The sequence below is a fragment of the Osmerus mordax genome, chromosome 21, assembly GCF_038355195.1.
Source record: "Osmerus mordax isolate fOsmMor3 chromosome 21, fOsmMor3.pri, whole genome shotgun sequence".
Taxonomy (NCBI): domain Eukaryota; kingdom Metazoa; phylum Chordata; class Actinopteri; order Osmeriformes; family Osmeridae; genus Osmerus; species Osmerus mordax.
This window is the reverse complement of record NC_090070.1, coordinates 12,072,844-12,091,231: the sequence shown is the minus strand read 5'-3', so window position 1 is coordinate 12,091,231 and position 18,388 is coordinate 12,072,844. Positions and strand designations below refer to the sequence as shown.

The following is an 18,388-nucleotide window of genomic DNA, read 5'->3' as shown; positions in this document are numbered from 1 at the left end:
TACTTAGCATTTTCTGCTGTTGTACATTAAAACATCTTGAGTCACACGTGCAAACCAGCGGATGAACACACACATTCACAACCCCGTATACACACACTAACAACCATGTCCACACACACACGTGTTAACCACCGGGTACACACACAAACTCACACCAACAACCCTCGACTCAGTTTACCTGAGTTCACAAGAAGGCAAAAAACAAGGAACAAGGACGTTTTCCTTTTAACATCTGATCCTGCGAGTGTCTCTCATTTCCAGCAACGGACAAGTCATCTGATTATACCAATTGTTTATCTGACAGGTTCACACATCAGACAGGACTACAGCCTGCCTAGTACATTTACATTTAGTCACTTAGCAGACGCTCTTATCCAGAGCGACTTACAGTAAGTACAGGGACATTCCCCCGAGGCAAGTAGGGTGAACGTCAATGCCAACTTCATTTGGCACAGCCAGGAATCGAACCAGCAACCTTCTGATTAATAACCCAATTCCCTAACCGCTCAGCCATCTGACTCCCAACTAGTAACGCCATGTACGCTGAAAACCTTGCCCCAATTGGAGGGCGCACAAGTCACAGGTACACTGATCCAGTGTCAGACACACAGCCAAGCAGATTTCTGTAAGTAAACACTGCATTACTTTCATACTATTAATTCTTAATGGTGTCTTCAAAACAGCCCTTGGGCCTGCCAGCCTGCCAGTCACACTATGTAGCTTGAAGCTTTTCACCAGAGTTTACTAGAAGTCATGGAAGCACAGGGCAATTCAGCAACACAATGCACGCAACTAATGCTAACAGTACTTAAGCATTTTCTGCTGTTGTACATTAAAACGTTTAGAGACATCTTGAGTTACACATGCAAACCACCAGGTACACACACACTAACCACCAGGTACACACACACACACACACATACACAAACAACCAGGTGAGGGCCACTCCCATGTTTGAATGTGAAAGTTACTTACTATTCACTTGGGCACAAAAACCTGATAATAATAATAATAACAGCCTACATTGAGCGCATAAATCACTCAAATAAATAATGTATGACGAATGAGAGGACAAATGTTTAATGTTTCCTGCTCAGCATAGCATTAGCATGACATTAACATTGTCCTGCTCAACATAGCATTAGCATGATGATAACATTGTCCTGCTCAACATAGCATTAGCATTAGCATGATGATAACATTGTCCTGCTCAACATAGCAATAGCATTAGCATGATGATAACATTGTCCACAACACCCACACAGGTCGTTAGGAAATACCTACGGTGAAGTGGGAAAGCACTGTTCATCTGATACACGTGCTGATCAAACTGTCTGCGGGTAGGAGAGTGCAACGCTGCCATCTACTGTTAATAAAGAGAACTGCAAGGATTGTTTTTTATGCTGTACATCAGGGGTGTTCAATCCCGTTCCTCAGGGTCCGCTGTCCTGCATGTTCTAGATGTTTCCCTGCTCCAGCACACCTGATTCTAATGAATGGGTTCTTATCAAGCTCAGCAGAAGCCCTTTTATTGTTTATTTCATAATTTAATAGTAAAATGACATTTTCAAGTCAAGGGAATGAGGTGACACATTTTGTAATTGTGCCTGAGCGATTGAGAAAAACTGTCATTCAGATTAAACACTATAATGAACAAGATAAAACAATGCAACACTCCTTATTGCAAGTTTACAAACTGATGTGCATGTTTTTTGTTGCTTCATCAATGAGAGGCAAGTCCTGTATCAAAAGTATTTATATAAAAAAATGTAAACTTAGTTTAAAAAAACAAACACAATCTCTCAATGAGTAGTTATTAACTTTACAAACTGATTTTGAGGCCTGAACAGAATTAATCTGATGATGGATGGATGACAGTAAAAATCTGTTTATTACATAAACAATCCCTGCTTTGGTTCCAGATACATGATTAAGTTAAAGGAAAAGTAGTATGTTGATTTAGTGTACTTATTACCCAGTGTTTCCACTATTCCCTAGTATGAAATTAATAATTATAGAATGCAAATCTTCAGAAACAGTAACCCACAATTTAATGCTTATAGTTAATCATTTGCAGGGTGTACTGTCATCATTTTCAGGGTTAAAATGTTAAAGAGACAGGATAGAGCCTGAGCTGGTTGCCATAGGGATGGTCATGAAGCCATTCTGAGGGAGGTGTGACTTCATCAGCTCACTCCAGACTCTGGGCCCCTGGAGGTCAGAGGTCAGGGACAAACACAGTGTTAGCAGGGAGACCGTTACTATGACAACATCATGAGTCGTCATGGCTGTGGTTTATACTCACAGGTGATTGGTCCGATGGTGACGGGCTTGAGGGGTACGAGTTCGTCGACAGAGCGAACAGACCTTCCTGAACACATCTGTGGAGAGACACCAAAGTCAGAGTCAGAGAGACCAGGGAGTCAGAGTGACCAGGGAGTCAGAGAGACCAGAGAGGCAGAGAGACCAGAGTCAGAGAGACCAGAGAGTCAGAGAGACCAGGGAGTCAGAGAGACCAGAGAGTCAGAAAGACCAGAGAGTCAGAGAGACCAGGGGACTCAGAGAGACCAGGGAGTCAGAAAGACCAGAGAGACCAGGAAGGAGGGTGGGAGGACTCACAGGAGAGCAGGAGGAGTTCCTCTGGTCACACAGGTTGAGGCTGCAGTGCAGGTAGACGTCCCTGTAGTCCCCCTGGAACAGGAACAGCAGCGCAGAGAAGCGAGCCTGGAGGGACAAGCCACTCTCCTCCACGGTCACCTGGTGACGGTCGGTAGGACACCTGGTGGAACAGGGGGGTTAGACAAACACACACATACATATACTTCTCTTCCCCTCTCCAGGGTCACATACTTGTGCTGGATGAGGAAGTATTTCAGGAGGTCATCAGGATGAGGGGAGTGGGTGGCGTAGCAGTCCTCCAGAACGACCACAAAGGCCTCAGCGTCCGTCTCTTCAACAGACACGCCCACATGCAGGATGGAGCCCAGGGGCAGAGTGACCGGGCCTGCAGAGTAAGGAGCTGTGTAGTTGGCATCACTGAACAGAGACATGGAGGCCCTGGCCTGGGCACCCTCTTCTTTGATCGCACCTTCAAGTCTGACAAGATATAGAACAAGTAAACAACAAAGTCAGACCAAACAAGTTAAATTGGAAACTAAGTGTGTCAATGTTTGTGAGGGTCCACCTACTCCAGGTATGGTTTGATGGCCACATCCAGGCTAGCCTCTGTCTCCAGAGGATAGGAGCAGGAGAAAGGGATCCTCAGGGGTTGAACCAAGGTCTCACTGAACGGGTAGACAAACAGACTGTTGGAGTAGATGGCGTGGCTGCCGTTGGTCTGGAGAGAGAAGGAAGAGGAAAATATGAGTGGCCCAGCCTGTGCAGGGTTGATCAATCAGGCAGAAACAGGCAGACTGGTAGAGTAACCGTGTCCTCACCGTCAGAGTGGTTCCACAGCTGCCCTCCCAGCGCTCCATCTGGAACCACACCGTCCCATTAATCTCCTGGTGGGAGGAGCAGCGGGCGTTGGCCAGGTGAACAGAGGAGGAGTCCAGACGTTTGGCCGCCAGCTGAGAATTGAGGAGACCCACATCAAGGAAGCTCCTCCCACACACCAGCTCTGGAGTGACTTCAGGATAGAGAGGAAATGATGAACAGAATGAGAGAGTGTTGTGAAAGAAAATGAGTTAATGAAGAGACAACAAAGTAGAGGGGGCAACAACAAAAAATATTAACATGAAAAATACCAGTACCAGCTGTGGTTGTCGTGGGAGCAGCTGTGGTGGTCGTGGGAGCAGCTGTGTGAGAGAGGGAGAGGGAGAAGACATGCAGTAAATGACCCAGGGATGGAGAGAGGGAGAGGGGGTAGACATGCAGTAAATGACCCAGGGATGGAGAGAGGGAGAGGGGGTAGACATGCAGTAAATGACCCAGGGAGGGAGAGAGGGAGAGGGGGTAGACATGCAGTAAATGACCCAGGGAGGGAGAGAGGGAGAGGGGGTAGACATGCAGTAAATGACCCAGGGAGGGAGAGAGGGAGAGGGGGTAGACATGCAGTAAATGACCCAGGGAGGGAGAGAGGGAGAGGGGGTAGACATGCAGTAAATGACCCAGGGAGGGAGAGAGGGAGAGGGGGTAGACATGCAGTAAATGACCCAGGGAGGGAGAGAGGGAGAGGGGGTAGACATGCAGTAAATGACCCAGGGAGGGAGAGAGGGAGAGGGGGTAGACATGCAGTAAATGACCCAGGGAGGGAGAGAGGGAGAGGGGGTAGACATGCAGTAAATGACCCAGGGAGGGAGAGAGGGAGAGGGGGTAGACATGCAGTAAATGACCCAGGGAGGGAGAGAGGGAGAGGGGGTAGACATGCAGTAAATGACCCAGGCCCCTATGATGATAAACCCAGGCCCCTATGGTAAGGCCAAAGCCTTTGTGGTACGGACACCTACCCCGTTAGCCACCAGAGCACCTTATTACTGCAGTCTTAAGGTCAACTTAGTTACATTTAACCCTAGCCCTACACTAAACACTACGCCTTGATCTTCTAATGATCCTTACATTACCTTTACAATATAAAAATCCTATAATCTGGGCTTTTATGAATAATAAAACAAGAAGCTCAAATTGGGTACATACCTGCACAATAAGCCGAGTAACAAAAATCCAATGGGACAAACTTGTAGACGTAGTAGTTGCCAGGACAGGATTTCACATGGATCTTGGTTCCGTAGTAGCAGCAGTCAGAACCTGAGGATCCACAGACATCACGTTCCACCAACCCGTCTCCCAGCAGGGGGTGAGGGGAACTGAGCCACAGAGGAATCTGGGTTCCACACCTGTTTACCTCCACACACGTCCCTGGCATCTGAACACTGGTGCCCTGCAGGAACATACGATACCATCCCTGCAAACTTCTCAAAGCATCACAGTTATAGGAACCGCCGTATCCTGTTGAGCGCCAGGCATCGTCCAGAACTGAGTACTGCTCACAGGGGTCAACACAGCGAAGAGCTCCGTTGACACTGAGACAGTCCTGGCCTGCTGGGCAAGGTGTGGCCCCACACCAAAACCTCACAGAGCTGGAGTTTGTTGTGGGAACAGCTGGAGTTGTCGTGGGAAGAGCTGTGGGTTTGAAGTTGGGAAGAGATGTAAACAACACAACAGGGATGAAGCTGGGTGTGTCATCTACATTAACTGAATAAATACTGAATACTTGTATCCATGACATTCAAGTGTAAACAATGATCTAATGTACAAATGAAGGTACAGACCCAAATAAATCATTGCATGATAAACAAAGGAGTGAAGACGTTAAACAGCTAAATATGAGAGGAGGCATGAGTGAATGAAATAATGAATGAATAACTGAAGGAGTGACTCAAACATTGAGGGCATGAGCTTAAGTAATGATCTCCCATGCTTTGTGATGTGAATGATACTAGATGAGAACCCCCCAAGTTGTTTCTCCTGTTACTATGACTACAGTGGTGGTTTTACCAACAGCTCATACCAGTTATTGCAGTAACAGCAGTAACTTATTATGACTTTTTACAAGAAGCTCACAATGGCTACATACCTGCACAAAAAGCAGAGTAATAGTAATCCGATCGGCCCAACTTGTAGACGTAGTAGCTGCCAGGACAGGATTTGACATGGATATTGTGTCTGTAGTTGCAGCAGTCGTCCTCCCACCTGTTCCCCTGCGTGCTCCAGTGGTAGTATTTTATGTAGTGTCCACAGACCTCACCTTCCACCAGCCCGTCTCCCAGCAGGGGGTGAGGGGAACTGAGCCACAGAGGAACCCTGGTTCCACACCTGTTTACGTCTACACACGTCTCTGGCATCTGGGTACTGTTCCCATCCAGGAACATACGATACCATCCCTGCCCACTAAACACATAATAATCAAAGTTATCGGCACGCCCGTAGCCTGTTGAGCGCCAGGCATCGTCCAGAACTGAGTACTGCTCACAGGGGTCAGCACAGCGAAGAGCTCCGTTGACACTGAGACAGTCCTGGCCTGCTGGGCAAGGTGTGGCCCCACACCAAAACCTCACAGAGCTGGAGTTTGTCGTGGGAACAGCGGGAGTTGTCGTGGGAACAGCTGGAGTTGTCGTGGGAATAGCTGTGGGTTTGAAGTTGGGAAGAGATGTAAACAACACAACAGGGATGAAGCTGGGTGTGTCATCTACAAATACTGAATACTTGTATCCATGACATTCAACTGTAAATAATGAATGCATGTACAAATGAAGGTGGAGACTCATGAATAAATCATCGCTTTGGAACCAAATGACGGAACAGGTGAACAGCCAAATGTGAGAATAGGCTTGTGTGAATGAACTAATAAATGAATAACTGAAGCAATGATTGAATAATGACTGCATGAGATTAAGTAATTAATCTAAAATGTTTTGTGATGTGAATGGTCAAAGGAAAAAATACAAACGTTTATATAAACATAGCAAACACCCCTTAGGCTACATAATCATTTGCATGAATGTAGCGGAGCATATGCAATTTTTTCATAATGAGAAATTACTTGTATGGCTTACATAAGTGACTAGAATAGATGATGTGGAGATTGAACAATTACTTCAGAGATGACAGAGAATTTCAATTGTGGTCTGAGAAATATAGACACCAAAGTTACCGTCATCACTAGCTGCATCACAGGCACTGCACTATCAATTTATAATTCCAGAAATCTGTGTGTCACCGACATCTTTGCAGGCACTGTGCTCTATCTATAATTTCAGGAATCTGTGTGTGTGCCATCAATATTATCACAAGCATTGTGCACTATCTATAGTTCAAGTAATTTGTATTTGTGTTTCACTGGCATCTTAATCACCAACTGCATCATGGGCACTGTGTACTAGTTGGCTACATACCTGCACAATAAGCAGAGTAACAATTATTCAGCCGGACCAACTTGTAGACGTAGTAGCTGCCAGGACAGGATTTCACATGGATATTCTGGCTGTAGTAGCAGCAGGTGTCCATCCACCCACTCCAGTAGTAGTAGTATTTCCTGTGTCCACAGACATCACGTTCCACCAACCCGTCTCCCAGCAGGGGGTGAGGGGAACTGAGCCACATAGGAACCTGGGTTCCACACCTGTTTGCCTCCACACACGTATCTGGCATCTGGGTGCTGTTCCCATCTAGGAACATACGATACCATCCCTGCCCACTAAACCGATCACACTTATTGGAACGGCCGTATCCTGTTGAGCGCCAAGCATCGTCCAGGACTGAGTACTGCTCACAGGGGTCAGCACAGCGAAGAGCTCCGTTGACACTGAGACAGTCCTGGCCTGCTGGGCAAGGTGTGGCCCCACACCAAAACCTCACAGAGCTGGAGTTTGTTGTGGGAACAGCTGGAGTTGTCGTGGGAACAGCTGGAGTTGTCGTGGGAATAGCTGGAGTTGAGAAGTTGGGAAGAGACGTAAGCAACACAACCAGGATGAAGCTGGGTGTGTCAGCTACATTAACTGAATAAATACTGAATACTTTTATCCATAAAATACAACTGTAAACAATCAACCAATGTACAAATGAAGGTACAGACTCAAATAAATCATTGCACGGTAAACAAAGGAGTGAAGACGTTAAACAGCTAAATATGAGAGGAGGCATGAGTGAATGAACTAATGAATGAATAACTGAAGGAGTGACTCAAACATTGAGGGCATGAGCTTAAGTAATGATCTCCCATGCTTTGTGATGTGAATGATACTAGATGAGAACCCCCAAAGTTGTTTCTCCTGTTACTATGACTACAGTGGTGGATTCAACAGCTCATACCAGTTATTGCAGTAACAGCAGTAACTTATTGTGACTAAATACAAGATCACAATGGCTACATACCAGCACAATAAGCCGAGTCCCAAACATAGGATCGGACAAACTTGTAGACGTAGTAGCTGCCAGGACAGGATTTGACGTGGATATTGTGGCTGATGTAGCAGCAGTTGTCATACCAAGTACTTTGACCGTTCCAGTAGTAGTATTTGTAGTGTCCACAGACCTCACGTTCCACCACCCCGTCTCCCAGCAGGGGGTGAGGGGAACTGAGCCACAGAGGAACCTTGGTTCCACACCTGTTTACCTCCACACACGTCTCTGACATCTGGGTACTGTTCCCATCCAGGAACATACGATACCATCCCTGCCAACTTCTTCTTGCATCATTGTTATCGGAACGGCCGTAGCCTGTTGAACGCCAGGCATCGTCCAGAACTGAGTACTGCTCACAGGGGTCAGCACAGCGAAGAGCTCCGTTGACACTGAGACAGTCCTGGCCTGCTGGGCAAGGTGTGCCCCCACACAGGAACACCACAGAGCTGGAGGTTGTTGTGGGAACAGCTGGAGTGGTCGTGGCAAAAACTGTGATTTTGAAGTTAGGAAGAGATATAAACAACATAACTGAGACCACGTTCAACCACCTCGTCTCCCAGCAGAGCACTCACATAACTGGGTATGTTAAAGTATCACAGATAAAACAAGTATCACAAAGTTAAACATTTTCACCTAATGTTGTTGTTGTTGTTGATGATGATAATATGAAGGGGCAGGCTAGACTGAATTTTGAGTGTTTATGGCGTGTAGTGAAACTTTAACAATGAAATATCATGGCTGTAGAGATGAAAAGACCGGTTCACGTCCTACCTGATTGTAGGCACAGGAACAACAGCAGGCCCCTTGACATCATCATTACAGGACGCATCATGCAGGTCAGACAAAAAACCTTGAAGGAATTGAGAACATGTAGTCGTTTACATCACAGGGACTTTATATAGGGAGTTTATTGTAAGAACAGACTGTACTGTGAATTTTACACTATTTCAGCAGTCAGAATCAAGGAACGGTCTGCATTTAATGAAATAATTTACTGGAACCAGCAGGGGGCAGGGAAGAACATGGAACACACACGAGGGAAGACCTGGTACAGGTACATACTGAACAGCTCCACCTGGGGGTCATGACAGGTACATACTGAACAGCACCACCTGGGGGTCATGACAGGTACATACTGAACAGCACCACCTGGGGGTCATGACAGGTACATACTGAACAGCTCTACCTGGGGGTCATGACAGGTACATACTGAACAGCTCCACCTGGGGGTCATGACAGGTACATACTGAACAGCTCTACCTGGGGGTCATGACAGGTACATACAGAACAGCACCACCTGAGGGTCATGACAGGTACATACTGAACAGCACCACCTGGGGGTCATGACAGGTACATACTGAACAGCACCACCTGGGGGTCATGACAGGTACATACTGAACAGCATCACCTGGGGGTCATGACAGGTACATACTGAACAGCACCACCTGAGGGTCATGACAGGTACATACTGAACAGCACCACCTGGGGGTCATGACAGGTACATACTGAACAGCACCACCTGGGGGTCATGACAGGTACATACTGAACAGCACCACCTGAGGGTCATGACAGGTACATACTGAACAGCATCACCTGGGGGTCATGACAGGTACATACTGAACAGCACCACCTGGGGGTCATGACAGGTACATACTGAACAGCACCACCTGAGGGTCATGACAGGTACATACTGAACAGCACCACCTGGGGGTCATGACAGGTACATACTGAACAGCATCACCTGGGGGTCATGACAGGTACATACTGAACAGCACCACCTGAGGCTCATGACAGGTACATACTGAACAGCACCACCTGAGGGTCATGACAGGTACATACTGAACAGCACCACCTGGGGGTCATGACAGGTACATACTGAACAGCTCTACCTGGGGGTCATGACAGGTACATACTGAACAGCTCTACCTGAGGGTCATGACAGGTACATACAGAACAGCACCACCTGAGGGTCATGACAGGTACATACTGAACAGCACCACCTGGGGGTCATGACAGGTACATACTGAACAGCACTACCTGGGGGTCATGACAGGTACATACTGAACAGCACTACCTGGGGGTCATGACAGGTACATACAGAACAGCACCACCTGAGGGTCATGACAGGTACATACTGAACAGCACCACCTGGGGGTCATGACAGGTACATACTGAACAGCACCACCTGAGGGTCATGACAGGTACATACAGAACAGCACCACCTGGGGGTCATGACAGGTACATACAGAACAGCACCACCTGAGGGTCATGACAGGTACATACTGAACAGCACCACCTGGGGGTCATGACAGGTACATACTGAACAGCACCACCTGAGGCTCATGTTAGGTACATACTGAACAGCACCAGCATCACCTGACACTAACGGCGCGTCTGCCCACAGATAGCTTTGAGCTGTACATAATCATCTGCTTGCATGCTTTATTCAAAATTAAAAGTAACATTTGCATAATTTGCAAGTCACACAGGGGGACTTTTACACGTTGTATTTTTGCACAAAAAAAAAGTACGAGTTGTGGGAAAATAATTTTTAAAGCCTGTTGCCTTCCCCTGCTTTACAGTTGATTAAACCCTAAAAGCACAGGTATTTGAAACATAATGTAAACTGTCAATGAACTTGAGGTTATGTATCCATCTACCTATATACTGTACATGTGTTTGTATCAGAAAAATGCTATTATTGTATATAATGAGATGAGTTATATTAAACTCAAAAGGTGCTGTAATCCATACCATACCTCATACTTGTGTATATATTTGTTAGAACATCAATTAAATGTGCATTTCCAACGCAACCCATACTTGTTCATTGTGGTCTATGAACACACAGAAATACAGTAATTAAATAACAATGAAGCGTCAGGGTACACAGTAGTACTTACATGCACTAGAGCGAAGATCTCATCCCTCTGCTCTCTCCTCAGTCAGAGAGATGACAGTCAACGTATTTTATGTGGTTCTACACTGGTGTGATGTCACGTGGGTGTGATGTCATGTGGGTGTACTGCTGTCTGATCAGGGAGGAACACCCACCGGCTACAGGTATGTTTGGAAGAGTGTCTACCTGAACTCATTCATGATAAAAAGTAACAATGTATATCAATCTTAAAATCCAAAAATCTAATGGTATTTATCTGTCACAACTTTATAACATACTGTGCATTAACCATAGTTGCATTTAAACCATATATTTCTAACTGCCTGTTTTATTGTTGAGTAACATACAATTTACCTTTCAGCACATTGATGTTGTTCTTATGAACTTAAATAATTGGTAGAAAGTCATCTTTTATTTGGTGCTCTCTTAAAGCCTAACATAGCTTATTTTGTGTTTTATACTGGGGTGTGTATTTTATTTATTTGTTGTCTTTATTGTTTTTATGGTCCTAACCTGAAAAAAACTAATTTCACTTTGCGAACAAAAAGAGCATGTATCGTCTATATATCATCCTACAAAAATGAGAATTTTTTTTTTTTATCATTACCTGGGTGACAGTTTTAGTTGTGTTAATAGGAATGTGGAATTACATTTATGCATTTTTACAATTACAGTAGAAGGGGGTCATAATTAATTCATTTCAGATCGAGGGAGATCATTTCTGCAGCTTTCCTGTGTGCATGAACTCATTCAGGTCATTATCTAATGCTCTCTAAAGTACCACCAAACAGCATGCCAACTGCAAGAAAAAATGTGGGCGTGTCTCTCACTTACTGGAACTGCTGATATGTTTAATGAAAATGTATGATCACATTGATTATTTAATAAATAATAATAGTGATAAAAGATAGCATTGCAGGCAGGACAATGCAACATAATTAATACAACATGTCCATTCCCAGTTCAACAAAGTAGGCAGCAGTGAGTGAACCTCAGGATGAGAAATGAAGGCCACACTCTAACGCCAGCAGAACACATGATCAACACCAGCCTAGCAGGGCTCTGAGCCAAGCACGCACCTGTAAAACCCCCGTCAGGTAAGACTGTCTCATTCACTGTCATTTACTGGAACAAGCAAGTTATCTGATTTGCTGACACGCCCTCCCTCAGGTGTGACAGCTAAGGAGAGGTGGAATGTGTCCATACAATGAGATGGAGATCATAGAGATAGAGATCAGTATGTGTTTTTATTATTTTCGTTTTGATAGAGACAGAGAAGCAGGGAGGGGGAGAGAAGCAGGAAGGGGGAGAGAAGCAGGGAGGGGAGAGAAGCAGGGAGGGGAGAGAAGCAGGGAGGGGAGAGAAGCAGGGAGGGGGAGAGAAGCAGGGAGGGGAGAGAAGCGAGGACAACAGGTTCAAACCCGGGCCCTTGCGTTAGCTTTGGGCATCAGCCTTAATGCTGCACACTCTTACCTGGTGGGTCACCTTAATGGTGCACACTCTTACCTGGTGGGTCACCTTCATGGTGCACACTCTTACCTGGTGGGTCACCTTAATGGTGCACACTCTTACCTGGTGGGTCACCTTAATGCTGCACACTCTTACCTGGTGGGTCACCTTAATGCTGCACACTCTTACCTGGTGGGTCACCTTAATGCTGCACACTCTTACCTGGTGGGTCACCTTAATGCTGCACACTCTTACCTGGACCCCCTTTTGCCTTCAGAACTGCCTTAATTCTACGTGACATACTGTCAACAAGGTGTTGGAAACGTTCCTCAGAGATTTTGGTCCATATTGACATGATAGCATCACGCAGTTGCATTATCCTGCTGGAAGCGGCCATCAGAAGACTGTGGTCATAGAGGGATGGACAAAACTCAGGTTGTTGTGTTTAAACGATGCTCAATTAGTACTAAGGGACACAAAGTGTGCCAAGACAATATTCCCCACACCATTTCACCACCACCACCAGCCTGAACCGTTGATACAAGGCAGGATGGATCCATGTTTTCATCTTGTTTATGTCAAATTCTGACCCTACAAGCTGAAATCGAGACTCATCCGGCCAAGCAACATTTTTCCAATCTTCCAATGCGAATTATCAGGAGGAGGAACAAGAGGAAGACACAATGTGTGTGTGTGTGTGTGTGTGTGTGTGTGTGAGTGTGTGTGTGTGTGTGTGTGTGTGTGTGTGAGTGTGTGTGTGTGAATGTGTATGTGTATGCATGTGAGTACTGTATGTGTGTGTGTACATGTGTTTGTGTGCATGTGTGTGTGTTGATGTGTGTATATGTGTTGTGTGTGTTGATGTGTGTATATGTGTTGTGTGTGTGTTGATGTGTGTATAAGTGTTGTGTGTGTTGATGTGTGTATATGTGTTGTGTGTGTATTGATGTGTGTATAAGTGTTGTGTGTGTTGATGTGTGTATATGTGTTGTGTGTGTTGATGTGTGGCATCAACACGAGGCTCAGATCACCTGAGTTTACTAGGAGGAAGAAAATGCAAAACAAACAAAGAAGTTGTTCTGCCCAACACATACCCCATACCTTTTGAAATCTTACCGCATGTCACTCATTTTCAGCCACTCATTTTCTAGGCAAGACAAAAGGCAAGTAAGTTAATAACAAACAAGAAAAGTCTGTCTGTAATCAATAACTATTGAGAGTCTAATGGGAGTCAGATGGCTGAGCGGTTAGGGAATCGGCCTGTTAGTCAGAAGGTTGCCGGTTCGATTTCTGGCCGTGCAAAATGACGTGTCCTTGGGCAAGGCACTTCACCCTACTTGCCTCGGGGGGAATGTCCCTGTACTTACTGTAAGTCGCTCTGGATAAGAGCGTCTGCTAAATGACTAAATGTAAGTGTAATGTAGACTCTGGTCCCTGAAAGGTTAGAGGTCAGACACAAACACATTCTTAATTTAGAGACCTTCACTGTGACATCATCATGATTGACAGATCGGGAGGCGGGGAGTGGGTGGCGTAGCAGTCCTCCAGAACGACCACCTTGTGTGTGTGTGTGTGAGTGAGAGAGAGAGAGAGAGAGAGAGAGAGAGAGAGAGAGAGAGAGAGAGAGAGAGAGAGAGACAGAGAGAGAGAGAGAGAGAGAGAGAGAGAGAGAGAGAGAGAGTGAGAGAGAGAGAGAGTGAAAAAAAGAGAGTGCGTGTGTGTGAGTGAATGTTTGTTTTGTGTAAGAGAGGTTGTGTGTGTGTCTCTGTTGTGTATGTAAGTGTATCCACCTACTCCAGGTATGGTTTGATGGCCACGTCCAGGCTAGCCTCTGTCTCCAGAGGATAGGAGCAAGAGAAAGGGATCCTCACGGGTCAAACCAAGGTCTCACTGAACGGGTAAATAAAGGCATACCATTTTTTTTATCATTACCTGGGTGACAGTATTGGTTGTGTTCATAGGAATGTGGAATTACAGTAGAAAGGGGTCATAATGAATTCTCTAATGCCCTCTAAAGTACCACTAAACAGCATGCCAACTGCAAGACTTTAAAAAAAGTGGGTGTGTCTCTCACTAACTGGAACTGCTGATGTGTTTACAGAAGTTAATTAGAAAATGTATGATCACATTGATTATTTAATAAATAATAATAGTGATAAAAGATAGATTGCAGGCAGGACAATGCAACAGCATTAATACAACATGTCCATTCCCAGTTCAACAAAGTAGGCAGCAGTGAGTGAACCTCAGGATGAGAAATGAAGGCCACACTCTAACGCCAGCAGAACACATGATCAACACCAGCCTAGCAGGGCTCTGAGCCAAGCACGCACCTGTAAAACCCCCGTCAGGTAAGACTGTCTCATTCACTGTCATTTACTGGAACAAGCAAGTTATCTGATTTGCTGACACGCCCTCCCTCAGTTGTGACAGCTAAGGAGAGGTGGAATGTGTCCATACAATGAGATGGAGATCATACAGATAGAGATCAGTATGTGTTTTTATTATTTTCGTTTTGATAGAGACAGAGAAGCAGGGAGGGGGAGAGAAGCAGGGAGGGGGAGAGAAGCAGGGAGGGGAGAGAAGCAGGGAGGGGAGAGAAGCAGGGAGGGGGGAGAAGCAGGGAGGGGAGAGAAGCAGGGAGGGGGAGAGAAGCAGGGAGGGGAGAGAAGCAGGGAGGGGGAGAGAAGCAGGGAGGGGAGAGAAGCAGGGAGGGGAGAGAAGCAGGGAGGGGAGAGAAGCAGGGAGGGGGAGAGAAGCAGGGAGGGGAGAGAAGCGAGGACAACAGGTTCAAACCCGGGCCCTTGCGTTAGCTTTGGGCATCAGCCTTAATACTGCACACTCTTACCTGGTGGGTCACCTTAATGCTGCACACTCTTACCTGGTGGGTCACCTTAATGGTGCACACTCTTACCTGGTGGGTCATCTTAATGCTGCACACTCTTACCTGGTGGGTCACCTTCATGGTGCACACTCTTACCTGGTGGGTCACCTTCATGGTGCACACTCTTACCTGGTGGGTCATCTTAATGCTGCACACTCTTACCTGGTGGGTCACCTTAATGCTGTGAGTGAGTGAGTGAGTGAGTGAGAGAGAGAGAGAGAGAGAGAGAGAGAGAGAGAGAGAGAGAGAGAGAGAGAGAGTGTGTGAAAAAGAGAGAGTGTGAAAAAGAGAGAGTGCGTGTGTGTGAGTGAATGTTTGTTTTGTTTAAGAGAGGTTGTGTGTGTGTCTCTGTTGTGTATGTAAGTGTATCCACCTACTCCAGGTATGGTTTGATGGCCACGTCCAGGCTGGCCTCTGTCTCCAGAGGATAGGAGCAGGAGAAAGGGATCCTCACGGGTCAAACCAAGGTCTCACTGAACGGGTAAATAAAGGCATACAATTTTTTTATCATTACCTGGGTGACAATATTGGTTGTGTTCATAGGAATGTGGAATTACAGTAGAAAGGGGTCATAATGAATTCTCTAATGCCCTCTTAAGTACCACTAAACAGCATGCCAACTGCAAGACTTTCAAAAAAGTGGGTGTGTCTCTCACTTACTGGAACTGCTGATGTGTTTACGGAAGTTAATGAGAAAATGTATGATCACATTGATTATTTAATAAATAATAATAGCGATAAAAGATAGATTGCAGGCAGGACAATGCAACAGAATTAATACAACATGTCCATTCCCAGTTCAACAAAGTAGGCAGCAGTGAGTGAACCTCAGGATGAGAAATGAAGGAAAATAGTTGGAAAATAGTTGGAGGTGCCGGCGATGTCAGAGGGAGGGCCGGTTGGTGATGGAAGTGGGCCGGTATTTTGGACCTTCCCAACCCTGTCGGCCCATTAACAACCCTGTGCACACACACACACGTGTTAACCACCGGGTACACACACAAACACACACCAACAACCATGCACACAAACACACTAACAACCCGGTACACACACACACCGACACACACCCCTGCCTGATGTGAGTGTCACTCCCATGATTGAATGTGAAAGTTGGCACTTTCACTTGGCACAAGAACCTGCTTGGTTAGAGCTGTTGCATTGTTTGGTGGCATGACACTAAAGCATGACCTTTATCCCTTCGCCTACACACTGAGAAAAGCTGAATACTTTCACTTTAAAAATAAAAGTAATAGAATTGTTGTACAGTTTTTGCTTTGAGTTGTCTATCTGGGTTTTATCTTTGACTTGTTTCATGGTTTTGTCTCAATATTTCATAAAACAGGAAATTATACAGCAGGGAAGTATAGAATGTTTATGCATGGCTCAATTTACATTTAGTCATTTAGCAGACGCTCTTATCCAGAGCGACTTATAGTAAGTACAGGGACATTCCCCCGAGGCAAGTAGGGTGAAGTGCCTTGCCCAAGGACACAACGTCATTTCGTAAGTCCAGGAACTTAATACTGCACACTCTTACCTGGTGGGTCACCTTAATGCTGCACACTCTTACCTGGTGGGTCATCTTAATGCTGCACACTCTTACCTGGTCAATGGGTCAGAATGACCCGAAGATAACACACGAAAATTTATGATTACATTGATTATTTAATAAATAATAATAACAATAAAAGATAGATTGCAGGCAGGACAATGCAACATAATTAATACAACATGTCCATTCCCAGTTCAACAAAGTAGGCAGCAGTGAGTGAACCTCAGGATGAGAAATGAAGGCCACACTCTAACGCCAGCAGAACACATGATCAACACCAGCCTAGCAGGGCTCTGAGCCAAGCACGCACCTGTAAAACCCCCGTCAGGTAAGACTGTCTCATTCACTGTCATTTACTGGAACAAGCAAGTTATCTGATTTGCTGATACGCCCTCCCTCAGTTGTGACAGCTAAGGAGAGGTGGAATGTGTCAATACAATGAGAATACAATTCTGACAGGTTCTCATCAAAACAGCCCTTGGGCCTGCCAGCCTGCCAGTCACACTATGTAGCTTGAAGCTTTTCACCAGAGTTTACTAGAAGTCATGGAAGCACAGGGCAATTCAGCAACACAATGCACGCAACTAATGCTAACAGTACTTAGCATTTTCTGCTGTTGTACATTAAAACATCTTGAGTCACACGTGCAAACCAGCGGATAAACACACACATTACCAACCCTGTATACACACACAGCGACGGACTGGGGGGAAAAAGTGGCCCGGGAGTTACTGTCAGACCGGCCCACTCAGTACACGGCCCGCTCAGTACACGGCCCACTCAGTACACGGCCCACTCAGTACACGGCCCACTCAATACACGGCCCACTCAGTACACGGCCCACTCAGTACACGGCCCACTCAGTACACGGCCCGCTCAGTACACGGCCTGCTCAGTACACGGCCCGCTCAGTACACGGCGCGTTGCCCACTCAATGCATTGCACGTATCTTTCTTTTTCTCCCTGAACTTTTCAGCTCCACCTTTACGTTTTGGTGCCGATGACATGCTCTAACTAACTCTCAAAAACAACTTTGTCTGCTAGCGAGAGACGCAAATGTTGAGTAGGCAAGGCAAGGCAACTTTGTATATTATACGTTATACGTGTTCAAGCTGTGTAATATGGAAAATAGTTGGAGGTGCCGGCGATGTCAGAGGGAGGGCCGGTTGGTGATGGAAGTGGGCCGGTATTTTGGACCTTCCCAACCCTGTCGGCCCATCGGGGGATTCCCCCGGTATCCCCGATGGGCCGACCCCCCCTGTACACACACTAACAACCCTGTGCACACACACACACGTGTTAACCACCGGGTACACACACAAACACACACCAACAACCATGCACACAAACACACTAACAACCCGGTACACACACACACCGACACACACCCCTGCCTGATGTGAGTGTCACTCCCATGATTGAATGTGAAAGTTGGCACTTTCACTTGGCACAAGAACCTGCTTGGTTAGAGCTGTTGCATTGTTTGGTGGCATGACACTAAAGCATGACCTTTATCCCTTCGCCTACACACTGAGAAAAGCTGAATACTTTCACTTTAAAAATAAAAGTAATAGAATTGTTGTACAGTTTTTGCTTTGAGTTGTCTATCTGGGTTTTATCTTTGACTTGTTTCATGGTTTTGTTTCAATATTTCATAAAACAGGAAATTATACAGCAGGGAAGTATAGAATGTTTATGC

General features: G+C 45.9%; 1 protein-coding gene across 1 annotated transcript; it reads right to left on the bottom strand.

Moving 5' to 3' along the window:
• Window positions 1-1,815: 1,815 nt before the first annotated feature.
• LOC136964955 (uncharacterized) lies at window positions 1,816-8,734 on the bottom strand. Its single transcript, XM_067258935.1, has 11 exons — window positions 8,674-8,734; window positions 7,873-8,391; window positions 6,894-7,424; window positions 5,576-6,124; window positions 4,636-5,121; window positions 3,438-3,628; window positions 3,189-3,337; window positions 2,851-3,096; window positions 2,620-2,779; window positions 2,306-2,381; window positions 1,816-2,211 (listed from the first exon to the last, which is right to left on the bottom strand). The coding sequence occupies exons 1-11, from the start codon at window positions 8,732-8,734 to the stop codon at window positions 2,192-2,194; spliced, it is 2,988 nt and encodes a 995-aa protein (XP_067115036.1). The 3' UTR covers window positions 1,816-2,191.
• Between the last annotated feature and the right edge of the window lie 9,654 nt (window positions 8,735-18,388).

Bases quoted from the DNA above. Each gene is read 5' to 3' on its own strand.
- LOC136964955 (XM_067258935.1), bottom strand. From the start codon at position 8,734: ATGATGCGTCCTGTAATGATGATGTCAAGGGGCCTGCTGTTGTTCCTG. The intron at 7,425-7,872 runs GTATGTAGCCAT...TCTCAACTCCAG, and splicing joins GGACTCGGCTTATTGTGCTG to CTATTCCCACGACAACTCCA. The intron at 2,212-2,305 runs GTGAGTATAAAC...TCTGACCTCCAG, and splicing joins CACCATCGGACCAATCACCT to GGGCCCAGAGTCTGGAGTGA.